The 17667-nt window shown below is 35.5% G+C and overlaps 3 protein-coding genes and 2 long non-coding RNA genes across 7 annotated transcripts; 3 read left to right on the top strand and 2 right to left on the bottom strand.

The window, feature by feature from the left end:
- The first annotated feature begins 230 nt into the window (after positions 1-230).
- LOC127746731 (probable glycosyltransferase At5g03795) lies at positions 231-1603 on the top strand. Its single transcript, XM_052260761.1, has 4 exons — positions 231-241; positions 648-903; positions 1046-1369; positions 1598-1603. Exons 1-4 carry the CDS (start codon positions 231-233, stop codon positions 1601-1603), a joined length of 597 nt encoding a protein of 198 aa, XP_052116721.1.
- Positions 1604-1688: 85 nt separating this feature from the next.
- Positions 1689-3382, top strand: LOC107486839 (villin-4-like). 2 transcript variants are annotated; one of them, XR_001591715.3, is made up of 5 exons: positions 1689-1714; positions 1821-1886; positions 2104-2430; positions 2545-2731; positions 2953-3382. XR_001591715.3 is itself a non-coding variant. In XM_052261043.1 (4 exons), exons 2-4 carry the CDS (start codon positions 2388-2390, stop codon positions 2993-2995), a joined length of 273 nt encoding a protein of 90 aa, XP_052117003.1. In that variant the 5' UTR covers positions 1800-1886; positions 2104-2387; the 3' UTR covers positions 2996-3382. The 2 variants fall into 2 exon arrangements, 1 of the variants encoding a protein (XP_052117003.1); XM_052261043.1 differs by lacking the exon at positions 1689-1714 and having other exon boundaries at positions 1800-1886.
- Positions 3383-4082: 700 nt separating this feature from the next.
- On the bottom strand, positions 4083-4866 carry LOC127746481 (uncharacterized). The gene is made up of 3 exons (XR_008008098.1): positions 4640-4866; positions 4333-4444; positions 4083-4243 (listed from the first exon to the last, which is right to left on the bottom strand). It is a non-coding gene; the product is annotated as an uncharacterized LOC127746481 (long non-coding RNA).
- Positions 4867-11688: 6822 nt separating this feature from the next.
- Positions 11689-12323, top strand: LOC127746566 (uncharacterized). Its single transcript, XR_008008286.1, has 3 exons — positions 11689-11750; positions 11947-12058; positions 12148-12323. It is a non-coding gene; the product is annotated as an uncharacterized LOC127746566 (long non-coding RNA).
- Positions 12324-12723: 400 nt separating this feature from the next.
- Positions 12724-14995, bottom strand: LOC107486941 (villin-4-like). 2 transcript variants are annotated; one of them, XR_008008285.1, is made up of 5 exons: positions 14942-14995; positions 14425-14490; positions 13881-14207; positions 13580-13766; positions 12724-13358 (listed from the first exon to the last, which is right to left on the bottom strand). XR_008008285.1 is itself a non-coding variant. In XM_052260209.1 (4 exons), the coding sequence occupies exons 2-4, from the start codon at positions 13921-13923 to the stop codon at positions 13316-13318; spliced, it is 273 nt and encodes a 90-aa protein (XP_052116169.1). In that variant the 5' UTR covers positions 13924-14207; positions 14425-14548; the 3' UTR covers positions 12724-13315. The 2 variants fall into 2 exon arrangements, 1 of the variants encoding a protein (XP_052116169.1); XM_052260209.1 differs by lacking the exon at positions 14942-14995 and having other exon boundaries at positions 14425-14548.
- Between the last annotated feature and the right edge of the window lie 2672 nt (positions 14996-17667).

Genomic DNA, 17667 nt, shown 5'->3' with positions numbered 1-17667 from the left:
GCGATAGACCCCAACCGCGTTGTTCTAACTTTCATACTGGCTTCTTCGTAAGAAGTCGCTCGAAAGTATATGTAGAATAACAATTCAATTAATTCCATAAAGATAATTACTAGAATATCTCGTTAGAAATTAGTGAGTGCTGACGACATTCAACTCATTTTTTTAATGATTAAATTAAGGTGTTTGCTACGGTACGATGATAAATTCATACGTACCGATACGTTAAAAATATGGACAAATAGTAACAAGCCACTTAGAATTTATTTTCCACATCAGCATTTAATTTTTCTTTTTTAAATATATATTATTTCACCACTTTTACTAATACACCCCTTCAATTAAATAAAAACAAAAATATATTTTTTATTTAATTTTATAAAAAGTCTTAAATATCCTTACTTTATTTGATTAGACAAAAATACCCTTTTAAATTAATCAAATTTTAGAATTCAATTAATCCTAATTTTAAAGTTTCAATTAATTTAAACAACAAAACAAAAACATATAAAAAAACAAAACTCAATCGTTCTTCGTCTTCTCCAATTTCTATAATCATTCGTGCGCCTTTTGAAGCAAAGCAAAACATGTAAAAAAAATTAAAAAATCAATCTGTTTTTCATATTTTTCAATTCTCCTAATATCATTAGTGCCCCTCCCGTCTCCTCTGAAACACGCCAAAACGGCAAAACCCTAGCCCTAGGTTCTTTGCCGCCGGCGTCCCCGGACTCAGCGCTTCCGCTTCTTCCTCTTCCCTCTATCCGGAACCCAGGTAGTTCGGCACATCGTCCCATCCTCGCTAGCTTCTCTGTCCGTGGCTTGGAGCAGCTTGCCATCGGGTCACCGCTTGCCGTCGTCTCTGCTCTCGCCGTCGTGTCGCCGGTTGCCGCCGTGTCTCTGTCGAAGGTTAGTGGCCCTGCTTTTAATTTTGCTTTAGTTGCTGAATGCTCGATTTTTTATTCTTCCTTTTAATTTCTAAAATTTTTCTTTTCTTTTTTTTTCATCAGAAAAAAATTGATAAAAAAATTTTAATTTTTTGGTCTCAAAGATCTCTGTAGTGAAGCTAGTGGATCCTGAAGTGAAGGAACGCAACAATGAGGAAGAAGGAGGTGAAGAGTTGTCTGATATATACCACTCACCGCAGGTTTTCAAGCTGAACTATGCGGAGATGATGGAGAAGTTCAAGGTTTGTATATATGCTGATGGAGATCCCAAGACATTTTATCAAACACCTAGGAAGCTCACTGAGAAATACGCCAGCGGTGAGGGATATTTCTTCCAAAAAATTCGGGAGAGCAGGTTTCGAACCCTCGATCCTGATCAGGCACACCTCTTCTTCATACCAATCTCCTGTCATAAGATGCGTGGCGAGGTAAATATTTTCAGTATTTTTTGGTTTTTGCAATGTCTTTGGATTATTTTAACTAACTGTATTTACAAGAATGTGTAGCACTTTGTTGGATAGGGGAGCGTTGTTATTTTTTTAAGTGGTGGTTACTATTGAGATCTAAGAAGGTTGTGGCATTTGGTTGATGTCTTAGTGTCAATAGCTGTCTTGTTATGGTAATATGTTAATAATGGTAATGAATGGTTTTTTAAGGATTAATTTGTGAATAAGAAATGAGGATACGGCAAAGTGTTTGAACTTTGTTTCGGATATGCGGTATTAGCACCGTTCTTCACTTGTTTCTTCAAATGGGAGGCTGCAAAAGCTGCAGTAAGTTTCTCAGTATAATAGTTTAAATTATATTATTTTATATCATTTTGAATTTTTGTTTGTTGATCATCCACCCCTCCCCCCAAACCCTACTTTTTCTTGGCAGATGCTTGGAAATTCATTTCAAAGGAAGCCTACAATCTTGAGAAATGGGGGTACTCCACCAGTGGTTGTAAGGCATCTTTTCTTTGCTTCCCTGACAGTTCTTGAATTATAGTTCTCTGAAGATTCACTTTTCATTTTCATTTTCCTCACATAATTCTAGTGTACTTCATCTACTAATCTGCCCTACATTATTGCATAGTAGTGAAAGCATTGACCTTCATATTTATATTTTGTTTCCATTTTCATTTATCCTTTTGGTTGTTGAATACTTAACACGTTAACAGAAACCAAAACGAAGACCATCTTTACAATATGGTGATAAGTGCTAGCGTTCCTCGCGCAGCATGTCTGTTAGTCCTACTCCTGAACGTGTTCGTGTCAGGGGCGGTCGCCAGCATTTAACGCCATAGCATCCACTTTTGAGAAGCCTAAAGATAGGAACCTTTCAACCCCACCTCCAATTGTGAGAAAAGTGTATCCAAAATCAGGGACAGCAAACTTGAATACTCTTTCTCTTGGTCTTGGATCTAAGTCTTCAGCCATAGCTCGGCTTACTTCTAGTTTTGAAATGCCTTCAGCACGGGGAAAGTTGATACCTCAGTCGCTTAGAGGTATGAAATAATAAACTTGATGAGTTTTCTCCTCCATTGATATTTGATTTCAGTAATAGATTTTGCTTTAATGTAATATTCCTCATCTGTTTCTTGCGTTGTTATGCTGTAAAGTGACTTCCAATACACTCAAATCAAACCCAAAAAGAAGTGATAGTGAGGATTCTATGAGCAGCGGATTAGAATCTCTTACAGAGGAAGATGCAAAAGAAGGTGAAGCTGACGATGATGAAGGACTCCCAGTTTATCCGTATGGTAGCGTTAACACAGCTTCTAGCAATCCAGTACCAGACAACGAGAGGTATAAGCTTTTTCTTAAGGTGATTCAAAGATGATAGCTAAGATGTTACACATATTATATTAAGCAGTTTAGTCAAACATATTAAACCATCTAACAGTTCTCAGCTATCATCTTCATATAAAATCACCTTCATCTTAGTCACCTTTTCTTAATACCTTCAAAACTGTATTTATAAGATTTATTCATTTTGGTTCTTACTTGTTTGAGCTACATGCATGCAGGCTTATCTGTCGGCAACAGAGTTCAAAGAAAAACTTGGCATGACGAAGACGAATCTTACAAGTTGCCGAAATGAAAACAAAACAAACTCAAAGTGACCGTTCAATTGTTCTGAGGTTTACATTATACTTTGCCTCGTGTTGATTCAATGCAGTTCAAGTTGCAAGTAGAAGGAAACTTTGCCTGTCACTGTCTACATATTTTTTAACTTCCACATTGTTGTCTTTGCTCTTTTTCTTATACACCTCAGATATGCTATCTATTCTGTAGTGATAAACTGGCATGGATTGAAAGGGACAGCATCAGTGTTTTTTAACATAGCTGCTTCTGCTCCTCCCAAGATGGATTTCATGATGTAGAGAGAAACTGGAGATTTTCCACCATTCTCCACCTTTATTTGTAGTGGTTTGATGATGTGCAGAGTTTTTTTCTTTGTTGAGAACTGCTTGAGGTTGCCTTTATTGAGTTCTCTCTAATCATTCTTTCATTCATTATTAATTTTAGTGAAGCAATTTTGAGCTTGCAATTTGATAATATCTTAGGTTGTATTGATAATTGAGGATAACATTTGTACAGCAGAGTGTATAAACCACTCAAGTTATTTTTTTTGCAAATAAAAGTATCATCTTTTTCTCTTCTTATTCTTGTTTATGGCAACTTTTTCTTACTTTTGTTGATCTTCAACTCTACAAATTAAGTTTAGAAAAAAAGCATCTTAAAGTTCACAGCGTCCTAAAAAATAGCATATATTTAATTATTTATTTATTTATTAAAAAGATAATTAAAACATAAATTAATACGAAGAATAAACACAGATAATTAGAAAAAATTTTGATTTCAAAATATTGATAGACTACTGAAAGAAAATCTTGGAACAACGATTAATCGTCTTTGTAATCTCAAAGTCTCTATAATTTCAAAATTACGATTTCAAGCCATAAAATTAACTACGGTCTCAAATTCTGAGTTAATGCAGAATGCTATGTTTATAGACTACTGGTCTACTATAAGAATATCATTTATTAAAAGTAACATATTTCTCGCTAAATATTAAAATTACTGTGCCATATCTTTAGTTTTCCAATTCCAAGACAAAGTCACCATTTTGAAGTTCTTCTCCGTTGGAACCAGTTCCTTCAATATCACCTTTCCCCTCATTATATCTACTACCATTCACATGCACCACATTCTTCTCCTGCTTGAGTTTCCAACTTTCAACCCTTTCTTTCCAGTCAACATTTCCAAGACCATGAGAATTTAAGTCCTTTGATGGATCTACAATTCTTACTGGAGCTGTAACAAGAAAGATATTATCAAGTAAGAATCCATAACAACCATGAAAATATAATATGGTATATCATCAGTTCAAGCCAAACCCACACCTGGTTGCATTTGATCAACATATGGAAGTGAGTGAACCTTGTCAGATGGACCTAAAGGGCCTGATGTAGTTCGACCTGATTACGTATCAGGTGTAGCAGTCTCCCTAGAAATCTGTACAAAAACTTGTTCAGTAAGTGATATTACAAATGAAGTAGTATGAGAAGTTAACTAAACATTATTACTTCAGAATTATGGAATTGCTAATCATAGAAGCAAGAGCATGGAAATGCACAATATGAAGTAAGATCCAACCAGGGAAATAAGTTATTATAGTTAGAATCTAAAAATCCAAGTTTGATGCATTACTTGGTGTCGATGAGTCAAAAGTGGAATTGGTTGTTCATGTCTTGAAGAGGAAGAGATGTCAGCATCTTCATCCCACTGCGGCCGTGCCTTGGCCTTTCCTTGGCCATAACTTAACTCATTCGCCAAATCATCAACATCATCCACATCATCCACTCGAGGACTCCCTGAAATCCAAAGATGATTCTTTCAGTTCAATTCAAAGTTAAGACAAAGGATCATCAGAGTCCAAAACAGAAAAAAAGAAAACACATGCACAAAGTAAACTACCTCTACACCTTTTGTATCTAGTCTTGCACTGGAGGCAACACTGGTATATCCTTTCGCTCGTATTCATAACAAGGACGACAAACTGGAAATGCACCCTCATTGCAAGCAACAACGACATCGCCGCTGTCTGTTAATCCAACACTTTCACCACAAATTTGACAGATTGATCCATTCAAATTCTTCAGGGGTTTAGGCTACAGAATAAAAGGCATTTCACAAGTTGAATTACATCAGTAGAATTTAAACCAGATTAGCTTCATCAAACTCTTATAAACTGATAAACAAAACTAGTCATTTACCATCCAAAGGAAATGCTCAAGCAGGGCTAGTTCGAATCTTAGAATGGAAATTAGTTTGACTTCGTTACAATCTTTGTGATGTATAATAAGAAAAAAAAGTTAAGTTCAATTCATTAAAAATTATCAATAATATCACTGTATAAGTACATAGATCTATAAGAAAAATATCCAATCTCATTCACATTCACATCAATCGCAAAACTCCATGAAAAGAAACATATCAATAGCATCACATTCACATCAATCGCATTATGTGACTTTTCTAAAGTCAAAACCAATCCAAAACATATTAAGATACATACATGTGAATCTAAATACACATATGAGCTGAGTAAGTTTACCTTTTTTCTCTGATCAGGCAGCATCTTCAAAGTTGAGCATAAATGAACTTTTAATTATTTAAGAAAAAGCTGCATCAACCAGCCCCTTCTCTCGGGTATAATCCAAATCACCCGAACTCCCACTTCCACTTCAAACCCCAGAAAAAAGGGAAAACCAGAGTTGCACTAGAACTCCCGCATCAAGAGGGAATGATCAAAATGCAAAGAAATATCCCAAAGAGCTAATAAATAAATAAGATAAAACAAAGGTAAAAAGAAAAATCTTCACTTCAAATCCCAACAGAGTTCAATTCATATATCAAAGATACTAATATTAGGTAACATGTATTGATTCTGAATCCATCTAATTATGATCAAATCAATCATAATATCAAAATGGCATAATAATAAGCACCACTAGCAGAAAAATCATAAAACATAGAAGTAATAATGATGGTCAAGAAAACCTACCTTTAAAAATAATGCTTCTTATATCTCTAGTCAAATGGAGACATTAAATAATCCGGCAAACAAATACGAACACAAACGTAAACAAAATATAATGCGTATGTTACTGAAAGCATATCATGAGCTAGGAACAAATTATTAAAAATAAAACAAATTCTTAAAAAATGAGACCAATAAAAGCCATTCCTAAAACATGAAGCGGTGAAATGAACAAATTTGCAGCAGTACAAAACCTTAGGACAACCAACACAATACAATTTTAGTATGCTCATCAAGATTTTCAACATAGTTTTAACAAAACCTCAGATGTCCATGATGGAGGAAGTGGCTTCAAGGGTATAAGGGACTTCAAAAACACCACGAATGAGAAACAATATATTAAGTAAAGTAGCATTAGAACACAGGGTATCCTTCACAGTTCAAGTTTTAGTTTGGTATATCCCATCTATCTATCTATCTATCTATCTATCTATCTATCTATCTATCTATCTATCTATCTATCTATCTATGTTACTTATAACAAAATTTTCAGCCAAATTTTAATAAAGTTTTAAAACATTCTTAATAAAGAGTAACAAAATTTTCCAAATCTTTCTGATGTTAAGCATATTAGAAAAAGAAACCTAACTTTTAGGAGCCAGAAACAAAATCATGAAATTTAAACATGATCAAATTCAGACCAAAACCTTAATAAGAAAAATCAATGTCTAATCTTATTATCTCAAACGCGACGGAAGAAGCATAGGCCTCACCATTCGTGCGCCTCCTCCCGCGACCTCACCCCTTCTTTCCCATTCGCAGCGCATTCTCTCTCTCTCTCTCTCTCTCTCTCTCTCTCTCTCTATGTGTGTGTGTGTCTCGTCACTTAACAATGACTACGACGATGACGGACGGCGGCAGTAGCGCGATGAAGCAGACAAAGACGAAGACTGAGACCAGCTTGAGGAATAAGCTGTGATTGTTCGACCAGAGGAGGATGAAGCAGATGCGGCGCGACGCGGTGGCAGAGATGAGCTACGACGACGCTGAAACAGTAGGGACGACGACTGGACAAGATTCGACGGCGGCGCTAGGAAGGCGGCAATGACACAGCTTAGAAGAGAGTGTTGAGGCTAGGGTTTGAGAGAGGGAAGCAAATGCGTGAGACCGATAGGCTGGTTCCATTTTCCTCTAATACCAAAACGGCGACGTTTTTGGCAGAAAAGTGAAAATCGGCCGGATCCTGGTTCGGTCCGACCGGCCGGTTCTCGACCAGTTCAATGGTTTTCAGAGCGATTTTTGAATTGCCGATTTTACCTATTAAACCGAATCAGAATTGTTGGCGGTTTTCGGTCAGACCGGTTTAATCGGTCAGTCTGGTCCGGTTTTTAAAACCATTATCTTTACAAAGAAATTCTTCAGGAACATAAAGTTTTCAATAAAAGAAATATAAACCAAATAAGCTCTTTTACAAAATTAGCATAAACTCACAAGCTCTAATTTTATAAGCGACACTTTAAATTCACTACAGACAACAAAAACAATGAAAAGGGGCATAAAAGAATGACAAACAATGACAATCAAAATGGTTAGGGTTTCGAAGTTTTAAAAATTCATATATGAAGTCTTTTTTCAATCCAAGCGGCGCCGTTTTTGGCTTTTTGCAAAAATTCAGAAAACCAGCCGGGTCCCAATTCGATTCGATAGACCTATTTTCGACCGGTTCGACGGTCTTATATTGGTTTTTCAAAATGCCGGTTTTAGCATCTGCCCGAGTCGTTTTCTCTATCAGTCCGTAGTTCGTTGGTTTGACTAGCCGGTTCAAAACAAATTTTAGAACCTTCAGAATGAATGAACGAAGGAAGGTTAGGAACGAAAGGGGGAGTGTCACAACACAGAGCAACCCGTTCTTCGTTTTCCCCTTATTCAAAAAATGGCCGGATCACGGTTCGGTTCGATCGATCGGTTCAACAGTTCAATCATGATTTTTGAAATTGGCGGTTTTAACATTTGTCCGAGTCATTTTTCGTAGCGGATCACGGTTCAACTGGTTCGAACGGCCGATTCGAACCGTTTTTAAGAACATTGATTAAAACCATTACTTGTCCAGCTTACAACACAGAAGTAGTTCAAGGAATCGAAATGCAAGAGTGAAAATTAAGCTTGACCTAAGTTCAACTATAATTGAACTAAAGATAGAAATATTAATTTTCAAAAAGAGTCCATAAAAAATATAGTGCATAATAATTTTTTAAGTAAAAGAGATGAAACTAACAATTCTTAATAGTTAATATAAACTAAAAAATTAATGTTTATGTCTTTAGTTCAATTAAGAGTTGTTAGTTTCATCTCTTTTACTTAAAAAATTATTATGCACTATATTTTTTATGGACTCTTTTTGAAAATTAATGTTTCTGTCTTTAGTTCAATTATAGTTGAACTTAGGTCAAGCTTTATTTTCACTCTTGCATTTCGATTCCTTGAACTACTTCTGTGTTGTAAGCTAGACAAGTAATGGTTTTAAGTGTTGTAAGCTGGACAAGTAATGGTTTTAATCAATGTTTTGAAAAACGGTTTGAATCGGCCGTTAGAACCAGTTGAACCGTGATCCGCTGTGAAAAACGACTCGGACAAATGTTAAAACCGCCAATTTAAAAAATCGTGATTGAACTGTTGAACCGACTGGGAACCGGTCGGTCGGACCGAACCGTGACCCTGCCAGTTTTTTGAATAGGGGAAAACGAAGAACGCGTTGCTCTGTGTTGTGACACTCCCCCTTTCGTTCTTAACTTTCCTTCCTTCATTCATTCTGAAGGTTCTAAAAACCGGTTTGAACCGACTAGTCAAATCGATAGAACCGTAAACTGATACAGAAAATGACTCGGGCAGATGCTAAAACCGGTATTTTGAAAAACCAATATAAGACCGTCGAACCGGTAAAAAATAGGTCTATCAAACCAAATCGGGACCCGGCTGGTTTTCTGAATTTTTGCAAAAAGCCAAAAATAGCGCCGCTTGGATTGAAAAAAGAATTCATATATGAATTTTTAAAACTTCGAAACCCTAACTATTTTGTTTGTCATTGTTTGTCATTCTTTTATGCCCATTTTCATTGTTTTTGTTGTCTGCAGTGAATTTGAAGTATCGCGGGTTTCACCCATGTGATCATCTTATTAAATTAGAGCTTGTGAGTTTATGCTAATTTTGTAAAAGAGCTTATTTGATTTATGTTTCTTTTGTTGAATACTTAATGTTCCTGAAAAATTTCTTTGTAAAGATAATGGCTCTGAAAATCATACCGAACCGGCCGATCTAACCAGTCCAACTAAAAACCGCCAACAATTCCGATTCGGTTTAATAGGTAAAATCGGCAATTCAAAAACCACTCTAAAACCATTGAACTGGTCGAGAACCGGCCGGTCGGGCCAAACCAGGACCCGGCCGATTTTCCCTTTTTTGCCAAAAACGTCACCGTTTTGGTATTAGAGGAAAATGGAACCAGCCTCTCCATCTCATGCATTTGCTTCCCTCTCTCAAACCCTAGCCTCAACACTCTCTTCTAAGCTGCGTCACCGCCACCGTCGAATCTGGTCCAATCGTCGTCCCTACTATTTCAGCGTCGTCGCAGCTCATCTCTGCCGTCGCGTCGCTCCGCATATGCTCCACCCTCCTCTGGTCGAACAATCACAGCTTATTCCTCAAGCCGATCTCAGTCCTCGTCTTTGTCTGCTTTGTCGCACTACTGTCGCCGTCCGTCATCGTCGTAGTCATCGTTAAGTGACGAGACACAGAGAGAGAGAGAGAGAGAGAGAGAGAATGCACTGCGAAGGGGAAAGAAGGGGTGGAGGTCGCGGGAGGAGGCGCGCGAATGGTGAGGCCTATGCTTCTTCTGTCGTGTTTGAGATAATAAGATTAGACATTGATTTTTCTGATTATGGTTTTGGTCTGAATTTGATCATGTTTAAATTTCATGATTTTGTTTCTGGCTCCTAAAAGTTGGGTTTCTTTTTCTAAAAGATACCCTGTGTTCTAATGCTACTTTACTTCATATATCGTTTCTCATTCGTGGTGTTTTTGAAGTCCCTTATACCCTTGAAGCCACTTCCTCCATCATGGACATCTGAGGTATTGTTAAAATTATGTTGAAAATCTTGATGAGTAGAAAAAATTGTATTGTGTTGGTTGTCCTAAGGTTTTGTACTGCTGCAAATTTGTTCATTTCACCGCTTCATGTTTTAGGAATGGCTTTTATTGGTCTCATTTTTTAAGAATTTGTTTTATTTTTAATAATTTGTTCCTATCTCATGATATGCTTTCAGTGACATACGCATTATATTTTGTTTACGTTTGTGTTCGTATTTGTTTGCCGGATTATTTAATGTCTCCATTTGACTAGAGATATAAGAAGCATTATTTTTAAAGGTGGGTTTTCTTGACCATCATTATTACTTCTATGTTTTATGATTTTTCTGCTAGTGGTGCTTATTATTATGCCATTTTGATATTATGATTGATTTGATCATAATTAGATGGATTCAGAATCAATACATGTTACCTAATATTAGTATCTTTGATATATGAATTAAGCTCTGTTGGGATTTGAAGTGAAGATTTTTCTTTTTACTTTTGTTTTATCTTATTTATTTATTAGCTCTTTGGGATATTTCTTTGCATTTTGATCATTCCCTCTTGATGCGGGAGTTCTAGTGCAACTCTGGTTTTCCCTTTTTTCTGGGGTTTGAAGTGGAAGTGGGAGTTCGGGTGATTTGGATTATACCCGAGAGAAGGGGCTGGTTGATGCAGCTTTTTCTTAAATAATTAAAAGTTCATTTATGCTCAACTTTGAAGATGCTGCCTGATCAGAGAAAAAAGGTAAACTTACTCAGCTCATATGTGTATTTAGATTCACATGTATGTATCTTAATATGTTTTGGATTGGTTTTGACTTTAGAAAAGTCACATAATGCGATTGATGTGAATGTGATGCTATTGATATGTTTCTTTTCATGGAGTTTTGCGATTGATGTGAATGTGAATGAGATTGGATATTTTTCTTATAGATCTATGTACTTATACAGTGATATTATTGATAATTTTTAATGAATTGAACTTAACTTTTTTTCTTATTATACATCACAAAGATTGTAACAAAGTCAAACTAATTTCCATTCTAAGATTCGAACTAGCCCTGCTTGAGCATTTCCTTTGGATGGTAAATGACTAGTTTTGTTTATCAGTTTATAAGAGTTTGATGAAGCTAATCTGGTTTAAATTCTACTAATGCAATTCAACTTGTGAAATGCCTTTTATTCTGTAGCCTAAACCCCTGAAGAATTTGAATGGATCAATCTGTCAAATTTGTGGTGAAAGTGTTGGATTAACAGACAGCGGCGATGTCGTTGTTGCTTGCAATGAGTGTGCATTTCTAGTTTGTCGTCCTTGTTATGAATACGAGCGAAAGGATATACCAGTGTTGCCTCCAGTGCAAGACTAGATACAAAAGGTGTAATGGTAGTTTACTTTGTGCATGTGTTTTCTTTTTTTCTGTTTTGGACTCTGATGATCCTTTGTCTTAACTTTGAATTGAACTGAAAGAATCATCTTTGGATTTCAGGGAGTCCTCGAGTGGATGATGTGGATGATGTTGATGATTTGGCGAATGAGTTAAGTTATGGCCAAGGAAAGGCCAAGGCACGGCCGCAGTGGGATGAAGATCCTGACATCTCTTCCTCTTCAAGACATGAACAACCAATTCCACTTTTGACTCATCGACACCAAGTAATGCATCAAACTTGGATTTTTAGATTCTAACTATAATAACTTATTTCCCTGGTTGGATCTTACTTCATATTGTGCATTTCCATGCTCTTGCTTCTATGATTAGCAATTTCCATAATCCTGAAGTAATAATGTTTAGTTAACTTCTCATACTACTTCATTTGTAATATCACTTACTGAACAAGTTTTTGTACAGATTTCTAGGGAGACTGCTACACCTGATACGTAATCAGGTCGAACTACATCAGGCCCTTTAGGTCCATCTGACAAGGTTCACTCACTTCCATATGTTGATCAAATGCAACCAGGTGTGGGTTTGGCTTGAACTGATGATATACCATATTATATTTTCATGGTTGTTATGGATTCTTACTTGATAATATCTTTCTTGTTACAGCTCCAGTAAGAATTGTAGATCCATCAAAGGACTTAAATTCTTATGGTCTTGGAAATGTTGACTGGAAAGAAAGGGTTGAAAGTTGGAAACTCAAGCAGGAGAAGAATGTGGTGCATGTGAATGGTAGTAGATACAATGAGGGGAAAGGTGATATTGAAGGAACTGGTTCCAATGGAGAAGAACTTCAAAATGGTGACTTTGTCTTGGAATTGGAAAACTAAAGATATGGCACAGTAATTTTAATATTTAGCGAGAAATATGTTACTTTTAATAAATGATATTCTTATAGTAGACCAGTAGTCTACAAACATAGCATTCTGCATTAACTCAGAATTTGAGACCGTAGTTAATTTTATGGCTTGAAATCGTAATTTTGAAATTATAGAGACTTTGAGATTACAAAGACGATTAATCGTTGTTCCAAGATTTTCTTTCAGTAGTCTATCAATATTTTGAAATCAAAATATGCTATTTTTTAGGACGCTGTGAACTTTAAGATGCTTTTCTTCTAAACTTAATTTGTAGAGTTGAAGATCAACAAAAGCAAGAAAAAGTTGCCATAAACAAGAATAAGAAGAGAAAAAGATGATACTTTTATTTGCAAAAAAAATAACTTGAGTGGTTTATACACTCTGCTGTACAAATGTTATCCTCAATTATCAATACAACCTAAGATATTATCAAATTGCAAGCTCAAAATTGCTTCACCAAAATTAATAATGAATGAAAGAATGATTAGAGAGAACTCAATAAAGGCAACCTCAAGCAGTTCTCAACAAAGAAAAAAAACTCTGCACATCATGAAACCACTACAAATAAAGGTGGAGAATGGTGGAAAATCTCCAGTTTCTCTCTACATCATGAAATCCATCTTGGGAGGAGCAGAAGCAGCTATGTTAAAAAACACTTATGCTGTCCCTTTCAATCCATGCCAGTTTATCACTACAGAATAGATAGCATATCTGAGGTGTATAAGAAAAAGAGCAAAGACAACAATGTGGAAGTTAAAAAATATGTAGACAGTGACAGGCAAAGTTTCCTTCTACTTGCAACTTGAACTGCATTGAATCAACACGAGGCAAAGTATAATGTAAACCTCAGAACAATTGAACGGTCACTTTGAGTTTGTTTTGTTTCCATTTCGGCAACTTGTAAGATTCAGTCTTCGTCATGCCAAGTTTTTCTTTGAACTCTGTTGCTGACAGATAAGCCTGCATGCATGTAGCTCAAACAAGTAAGAACCAAAATGAATAAATCTTATAAATACAGTTTTGAAGGTATTAAGAAAAGGTGACTAAGATGAAGGTGATTTTATATGAAGATGATAGCTGAGAACTGTTAGATGGTTTAATATGTTTGACTAAACTGCTTAATATAATATGTGTAACATCTTAGCTATCATCTTTGAATCACCTTAAGAAAAAGCTTATACCTCTCGTTGTCTGGTACTGGATTGCTAGAAGCTGTGTTAACGCTACCATACGGATAAACTGGGAGTCCTTCATCGTCGTCAGCTTCACCTTCTTTTGCATCTTCCTCTGTAAGAGATTCTAATCCGCTGCTCATAGAATCCTCACTATCACTTCTTTTTGGGTTTGATTTGAGTGTATTGGAAGTCACTTTACACCATAACAACGCAAGAAACAGATGAGGAATATTACATTAAAGCAAAATCTATTACTGAAATCAAATATCAATGGAGGAGGAAACTCATCAAGTTTATTATTTCATACCTCTAAGCGACTGAGGTATCAACTTTCCCCGTGCTGAAGGCATTTCAAAACTAGAAGTAAGCCGAGCTATGGCTGAAGACTTAGATCCAAGACCAAGAGAAAGAGTATTCAAGTTTGCTGTCCCTGATTTTGGATACACTTTTCTCACAATTGGAGGTGGGGTTGAAAGGTTCCTATCTTTAGGCTTCTCAAAAGTGGATGCTATGGCGTTAAATGCTGGCGACCGCCCCTGACACGAACACGTTCAGGAGTAGGACTAACAGACATGCTGCGCGAGGAACGCTGGCACTTATCACCATATTGTAAAGATGGTCTTCGTTTTGGTTTCTGTTAACGTGTTAAGTATTCAACAACCAAAAGGATAAATGAAAATGGAAACAAAATATAAATATGAAGGTCAATGCTTTCACTACTATGCAATAATGTAGGGCAGATTAGTAGATGAAGTACACTAGAATTATGTGAGGAAAATGAAAATGAAAAGTGAATCTTCAGAGAACTATAATTCAAGAACTGTCAGGGAAGCAAAGAAAAGATGCCTTACAACCACTGGTGGAGTACCCCCATTTCTCAAGATTGTAGGCTTCCTTTGAAATGAATTTCCAAGCATCTGCCAAGAAAAAGTAGGGTTTGGGGGGAGGGGTGGATGATCAACAAACAAAAATTCAAAATGATATAAAATAATATAATTTAAACTATTATACTGAGAAACTTACTGCAGCTTTTGCAGCCTCCCATTTGAAGAAACAAGTGAAGAACGGTGCTAATACCGCATATCCGAAACAAAGTTCAAACACTTTGCCGTATCCTCATTTCTTATTCACAAATTAATCCTTAAAAAACCATTCATTACCATTATTAACATATTACCATAACAAGACAGCTATTGACACTAAGACATCAACCAAATGCCACAACCTTCTCAGATCTCAATAGTAACCACCACTTAAAAAAATAACAACGCTCCCCTATCCAACAAAGTGCTACACATTCTTGTAAATACAGTTAGTTAAAATAATCCAAAGACATTGCAAAAACCAAAAAATACTGAAAATATTTACCTTGCCACGCATCTTATGACAGGAGATTGGTATGAAGAAGAGGTGTGCCTGATCAGGATCAAGGGTTCGAAACCTGCTCTCCCGAATTTTTTGGAAGAAATATCCCTCACCGCTGGCGTATTTCCCAGTGAGCTTCCTAGGTGTTTGATAAAATGTCTTGGGATCTCCATCAGCATATATACAAACCTTGAACTTCTCCATCATCTCCACGTAGTTCAGCTTGAAAACCTGCGGTGAGTGGTATATATCAGACAACTCTTCACCTCCTTCTTCCTCATCGTTGCGTTCTTTCACTTCAGGATCCACTAGCTTCACTACAGAGATCTTTGAGACCAAAAAATTAAAATTTTTTTATCAATTTTTTTCTGATAAAAAAAAAGAAAAGAAAAATTTTAGAAATTAAAAGGAAGAAGAAAAAATCGAGCATTCAGCAACTAAAGCAAAATTAAAAGCAGGGCCACTAACCTTCGACAGAGACACGGCGGCAACCGGCGACACGACGGCGAGAGCAGAGACGACGGCAAGCAGTGACCCGATGGCGAGCTGCTCCAAGCCACGGACAGAGAAGCTAGCGAGGATGGGACGATGTGCCGAACTACCTGGGTTCCGGATAGAGGGAAGAGGAAGAAGCGGAAGCGCTGAGACCGGGGACGCTGGCGGCAAAGAACCTAGGGCTAGGGTTTTGCCGTTTTGGCGTGTTTCAGAGGAGAGGGGAGGAACACTAATGATATTAGGAGAATTGAAAAAGATGAAAAACAGATTGATTTTTTAATTTTTTTGACATGTTTTGCTTTGCTTCAAAAGGCGCACGAATGATTATAGAAATTGGAGAAGACGAAGAACGATTGATTTTTGTTTTTTTATATGTTTTTGTTTTGTTGTTTAAATTAATTGAAACTTTAAAATTAAGATTAATTGAATTCTAAAATTTGATTAATTTAAAAGGATATTTTTATCTAATCAAATAAAGTAAGGATGTTTAAGACTTTTTATAAAATTAAATAAAAATATATTTTTGTTTTTATTTAATTGAAGGGGTGTATTAGTAAAAGTGGTGAAAGAATATATATTTAAAAAAGAAAAATTAAATGCTGATGTGGAAAATAAATTCCAAGTGACTTGTTACTATTTGTCCATATTTTTAACGTATCGGTACGTATAAATTTATCATCGTACCGTAGCAAACACCTTAAATTAAGGGTTAAATATGATTTTAGTTTTTAAGGTAAAAACTGAAAATTTATTTGGTTTTAAGTTTTTTTTACCATAAAATAATCCCAAAAATTTAATTTAATTTTAAAATTATCATTTTTATCAAATTTTTAATTTTTATTACTAAATTATTTTTAATAAAAAATTAAAATAAATCGAAAAGAAAAAAAAACGCGTAAAGGAAAAAGAGGAAGGAAAACGCATTAAAGGAGAAGGGAGAGGGGAGGTGTTTCAGGGAAGAAGAGGGGGAAGGGAAGGGGAAGGGACCTCGCCGCCGCCGCCACTCCTCCTCGCCGTTCGGTCTTCATCGTCGTCGCTGGATCTCACCGTCAGATCTCGCTACTACTCCTCTTCTTGGCTCTACGTTGACGCTAGTAGATCCGCGAGGGTGGACGTCACGCACCGCTTTCCGTTTCTGCTCCTCCTCCTTGTTCGGTTGCTGGTCGTCATTGTTCCTCGCTGGTTTCTGGTTTCGTCTGGTTCTGCTGCTTCTGATTATCAGTTTTTCTAGTGTTCGGTTGCCGATCGTCACTGCTCCTCGTCGGTTTCTGGTTTCGTCTAGTTCTGCTGCTTCTGATTATCAATTTTTCTGGTTTTTTCTGTTTTTTTATGATTCCATTATCCATTATTTTTTGCGAGTTCTGAATTTTTTATTTTTTTCTGAGTTTTGATGATGATGTAAATTTTCAATCCCTACATTAGAGATAAAAATCGTACTTAACCTTTAAATTAATGTTATGTGTAGGTAGATAGGATCTTTTTATTACTAAGAAAGCTACCTATAGCTAAATATTATAGGTTAAAATTTTTTTTATATGAAAAAAGTTTGTGTGTAATTTATCATTATGGATAATTGGTGTATTTTTTTTGATATGGATTAATTTTTTTTTAAATTTTAAGTAACAAATGAGACCTTCAAATTTTGAGAAGTAAAAAAATTTGAGAATTAGAATTTATTCTTAATTTGTTAACAAATGCAGCAAAAAAAAAGTCAGCTGTCTGGGTGAAGCATTAACTGGTGAATAAAAAAATAAAAAATATATTTAAAAAAATTAAAAATTAAAAAAATCTAATCTAATCCTTAGATTTATATTAAAAAAAAAATTAAAAACCACAAATCTTATCCTCAAAGTTGTGATATCAACAAAAAAAATTAAAACACCATAAATGTAACTTTTAAATTTGTGATTTTCATACAAATAAAAAACACACAAACTTTTCACCTTATTAAAAATGCCATTATCACTCCCATATTAAAAATACAAAGCAAAATATTATACTAATAGTAATAATTTTTTTTTTACTGTTTATTTCACAACCTCACAAGTTAAATATTAATTTGTCATAATTTGAAATTTCATTTAACTTCAAAAATTTATTATTGACTAATAAAATATTATATATAAAATAAAATTCAAATTCTCAAATCTTATTTAAACAAATAAAAAAATTAATCACTAAACTCACCCAAGTTAACTATATTAGTAGCAATAATAATCAACGCGTAACTACAC

Source organism: Arachis duranensis, chromosome 4 (assembly GCF_000817695.3).
Source record: "Arachis duranensis cultivar V14167 chromosome 4, aradu.V14167.gnm2.J7QH, whole genome shotgun sequence".
Lineage (NCBI taxonomy): Eukaryota > Viridiplantae > Streptophyta > Magnoliopsida > Fabales > Fabaceae > Arachis > Arachis duranensis.
The sequence above is the reverse complement of the archived record's forward strand: the minus strand, read 5'-3'. Positions and strand labels throughout refer to the sequence as shown.